General features: G+C 34.5%; 1 protein-coding gene across 1 annotated transcript; it reads right to left on the bottom strand.

Annotated features, from left to right (window-relative positions):
- Window positions 1-265: 265 nt before the first annotated feature.
- On the bottom strand, window positions 266-1,390 carry LOC128249530 (acetylcholine receptor subunit alpha-like 2). Its single transcript, XM_052973401.1, has one exon. The coding sequence runs from the start codon at window positions 1,388-1,390 to the stop codon at window positions 266-268; it is 1,125 nt and encodes a 374-aa protein (XP_052829361.1).
- Window positions 1,391-4,960: the final 3,570 nt, after the last annotated feature.

Genomic DNA, 4,960 nt, shown 5'->3' with positions numbered 1-4,960 from the left:
GCATGAGGCTAAATTGAGCGAAGTAAAATAGTTAGTTTTCAATGTTCGTTTCATAGAGTGGAAATCTTGCGTTAGTATTTAAATTAAGCATTTCTAATGGGTAGTATGTGACAACTCTGTACATATATCCTCGCTATTTGGAACCATGTGTGAAGCAAAGGTTAAACATTTATGTCTGTCTCGGAATGAGTGGAGTATCATATATGATTGAAGATTCACAATGCAAGATCACTTTATAATTTAAATGTAAAAATGTCATTCTGTTCTAAGACAGAATCATAAAGAAAATGCAAACTATTGCCGATGTTAGAATCATAATTTTTAGGAATATACCATCAAGTCGGCTGTAATGGAAAATACCTTTTTTCATCCCTTTCCTTGAAATATCTGCTTTAGGTACAGGATTAAATTCTTCCTTAGACACTGTTGAAATATCAGCAATTTGATTAATGTTTTTTAACGAAGTTTTACTTTGGTGCGACGGGTTCAATTTGTTATTGTCAACTAACTGATTTACATACAGCCTGGTTATAATCACCGAACCAAGAGTAGCGATACCACTTAACAGTGATAATATCATTAAATAAAAGGTAAGAAGCGAGAATTGATTTGAATTTTTTGGCAAGCCATTGTGGATTTGTAGAAAGTACAAGACATTTGATAAAAATATTGTCATTGCTAGAGAAACTTTCTCACCAGATTCTGGTGGCAGGAGAAAAATAGAGATAGTTAATATAGTCATCATTATTGTTGGAATCAGCATAGCGATGGTACCCATCTTTATTTGGTGATGTAAGTACAGCGTAGCGGATGCGTACGAGAAAGAGTTGTTTGTGCCATGTACATTACAAGAGAAGCTGATACCCCATTCAGAGTCAGATATATCACTTTTACGATAGCATGAAAGTTCTTTTATTTTTGTATCTTGAAATTTATGCGATGGGATACCCATAGAAATAACGCATGTCTGTGCATCAAAAGGGTAATTGTAAACATATATTTCACAAAAGGTTTGTAGTAGTTTAATTTCCACCATTGTGACAGATCCATTAAAATCCACAGTCATTTCGAGAAAATTATTTTTAGATTGTGTTTCCATTAATGTGTTCAACATTGTAATAGACGGGGTCCATACCTTATTTATAGGTAGATAGATACGCGTAATATTATTGTAGTTTAATGGATTCCATCTCAAGAATTCATCCGTCCATTGAAATTGAATCCAGTACTGGCCCACAAGTATATTTTTTACGTAGTCCAAACCATAGAGTAATTCAAGCCATAATTCTGCGTTTATATCGACCGAAGCAGTTAAATTAACGACAGGTCTTATATGTTTCGTATAATTAGATAATAATTTGTCTTTCAACCTTAACTCATCTTTGTACATTGGGTCACAATTTACTACCGATAGAAATGTAGTCAGAATCAGGACGAAGTATTGAACAAATGTCATTATGTATAATAATTCTGTAAGGTAAATCTGAACAAATCACAGTTTCTTTTCGTTTTTATCAAGCAAAATTAAGAATTTCAGAAAGATTCTATTTTATTTTCTTTGAATGATATATTAGTCTTTTTTCTTGAATACGTCATTAGTTTTACAGATAAAAATGTTATGATTGATTACTTATATGCACATTATAACACATTCTAAATACGAAAGAAGAACGCAAAATACGTCTCAGCATGCGTTCTGTTTCAATGAGTATGGACGGATTACCACATTGATAATGATTTTCATTGTAGCTGATTCTTTTACTTGGAAAATTAAGATAACTATCTGAACATATTTTAGTGGTGCAGTCATAAAACTCCAATCAGCTTTGCACGTTGCATAATGAATCCAAACATCTTAGTAGAGTATTTAGAAGCGACATCTTTCAATATTTAGGAAGATATGCATCAACGTATATATGCATCGGACGCTATTATACCGGTTGTTTCTGTAACGATATCCGCGTGAAACAGTAAAATGATCTTGAATATTGTGAAAGGAAGGAATTACTGTCAAACTTATACTTCACTGTAGAGTAAATGGGCAAGTCAGCAACCTAAAAAAAATGAAGTTATTTGTTAGATCATATCATGTAGATCAACGTTTGCAAACAAAAAAATAATAATTCTGTATTTGTGTGAGAGCGAAGAAATAAAGTATACTTAGAATGGCCGGACGAACATAACGCCAAGAAATATAATAGGGAGCCAAATAAAATTATATAACATCAAAAATAATAGGAATTATCTGATGCTGATGAATCTCTACCCCTTTGAAATAGTTATGCATGTATGAAAGTTAAAACATAATTATTTGCATGCTAAATAACGAAGTAGAATATCATAGTTAAATGATGAATTCAAAAAACATGTATATAATAATCTGCTTGCTCGTTCACTCGTAATACATTAGTTAGTTTGGGAGGTGGAGATACAGTGAGTGAGAGGTGGAGTAAAAGTGAGAGATAGAGAGAGAAATGGAGAGTGAAAACGAAAGAGAGGGATATTTAGAGAATGGCGATTAATATTAATGCACATTGACCTAGTGGTCAGGTGGTCAGCTGGAGGCAGATACGAAGACGGTGAGAAAAGAGGACGAGAGAAAAAGAGGGACAGAGAAGTGTTAACGATGTGCGGTATGGAGTGGAAGGAATACTTATTACGTATATAAAAAGTTAGCGGAAGATAAAGGTAGAGAGAGATGGACAGAGGAGGCAGTTATGTTGAAAGAGAGAGAGGTAGATAGCGGTGGTGGATGCGGTGGTGGTAGTGGTGGTGTGTTGATATTGGAAACTATTTTGTTTTATTGAACTAAATTTTTTTATAGAGACCATTGCATACGCATAAGTGCGATTATTTATCGTCTGCTCGCTTAAAAATTTGGTATTTTCTTATAACGGTTAATTTAGCCTAAACTGTGGATAAACAAGAAACAGAGTTGCAGCTGCTAGAGAAAAGATGTGCTGATATAGAGCACCGATTAGAAAGGAACAGCGGGAAGATATATTGAAAAGAAGAAAAAGACAACACAGAAGGAGACTTAGATGAGTGTCCAGAAAATTTAAAGAAAGCTAAAGTATGAACGCTGTAAAAATGATAATCATCCATTCTTTCTTCAATAGGTCTTCTTAATGTTTTCCATTCCATGGAACTTACACAGATCCCGGTACTAAATATATAATTTACTAAAGTTATACGAACAAAAACAAAAAGATAGATATTGTCTAAGTAAATACATTGGTTTTATATGTTTCTTATTTGTTACTATATCAATGTGGCGAACAATGAAGCATACATACATACGTACATACATACATACATTCATACATTCATGAGAAAAAAAGAAAAATACTAACAAGCACACATTATTTCCACATAAGCAGTGACGTAGATCGCCTCTACCTAATACGAAAACAAGGCGGCAGAGGCTCAACATCTATCCAAAACGCATTTGAATGTCGTATCATATTCCTTCGACAACATCTTTTAACTGCCAAGTGTCGAACTCCACCTATTGACCAAGTTTGCATATATGAGGCTGACAATATCATAAGACATGGAAGGAAGTTGCTTGAGTAGCATTCCTCATCTAATAAACTTAAATACATGCCCAAAGAAGTCGCACGACTCTACCGCAACGTATCACCACATGAAAAGATGAGCCTATATGAGTAGAGATCTATGCATGGATATGTTTGTAGAAAACTCTGAGATGATTGTAACATCGATCGCCAAAGCAGTCTATCATGGATCAATAGCCGGATTACTACCTACCACTTTGAAGTGTATGCGTCTGTAATCCAGGAACAGTACGTATCGACCAAGTACCTGAGACACAACAGGGATAGAGATGCAAGAAAAGCAGTATAATGTGACAACTGATGCAAAAATTGTGAAGTTCACACCGAAGATATTACCCACATGATAAGCAGTTGTCCGAAAATAAAAAGAAGTAGTGGTGGAATATTCTTGTGAAAATCTGAATAAAATGTAAACACAACAGACATGATATAATGATTTGGTATAAGAAGAAACACTGTGCACATTTGTGAATTAGCTGCCCTGCCGATGTTAAAATAAAGCTAAACTTCAGTGAGAGAGAGAGAGACAATATATACGCTGAGCTAAATCTGCATTTGAATCTCAAATGCTGAGAAATCTGCAATTACTCCATCCAGATTACAACACACTGTAACACATTGCCTAAATACCAATACTGAGAAATCAGGCTACTCAAAACCAGAAAGGAGGAAGCTAATTCCAACACTACAAATCCAATCCATCAGTGGAACTGTAAAAATCTGTAACACCTTCCAGAATTTTATCATTTAAATATATATATGAGCTTGTCTGGATATGTAAGTATATGCAGGAGAATACATGCATAAAACAAAAGATACAAATCTGCAAATATGCATACGTACATACGTACGTACATAGTACAAGCATTCATACATGCAAGCAAAAATACCCTGCTGCTGATGTTGAAATTCCAAGATAGGAGCCTTGGGTTTAGGTGAGAAACCGGCTCTTTTCCTATTGGCAAGACAACTTGAAATAAAACTGAATAATGGCTTACATACATACACACATGCATACATACATTCATACATACATTCATACATTCAGCGGTCCACCATAGAATGTGTGTGTGTGTGTGTGTGTGTGTGTGTGTGTGTGTTTGAAAACTATATCTATACGTGAAATGGAATATGGATCCTACACAATTTATTTCCGAACGGCTACAGTTGCGTCAACCTTGATTCACTACCAGAAACATTGCTGAAGCGAAATATAAGATATGAAGTAGTACGCCATGTCAATTATTGTTATTAATACCATTCTAAGTGTTATTATTATTATGTTGTTTTTTTTTCTTCTTTCTTCAAATTTTCTTCCCATTGCTCGCCGAGTGTTTTCCGTATATCTAGGGCAGAGAAACTCGTTGTATGCATTCCCAGTT

Source organism: Octopus bimaculoides, chromosome 15 (assembly GCF_001194135.2).
Source record: "Octopus bimaculoides isolate UCB-OBI-ISO-001 chromosome 15, ASM119413v2, whole genome shotgun sequence".
Lineage (NCBI taxonomy): Eukaryota > Metazoa > Mollusca > Cephalopoda > Octopoda > Octopodidae > Octopus > Octopus bimaculoides.
This window is presented reverse-complemented; position numbering and strand designations above follow the sequence as displayed.

Coding starts and splice junctions, on each gene's coding strand:
- LOC128249530 (XM_052973401.1), bottom strand. CDS start 1,390: ATGTACAAAGATGAGTTAAGGTTGAAAGACAAATTATTATCTAATTAT.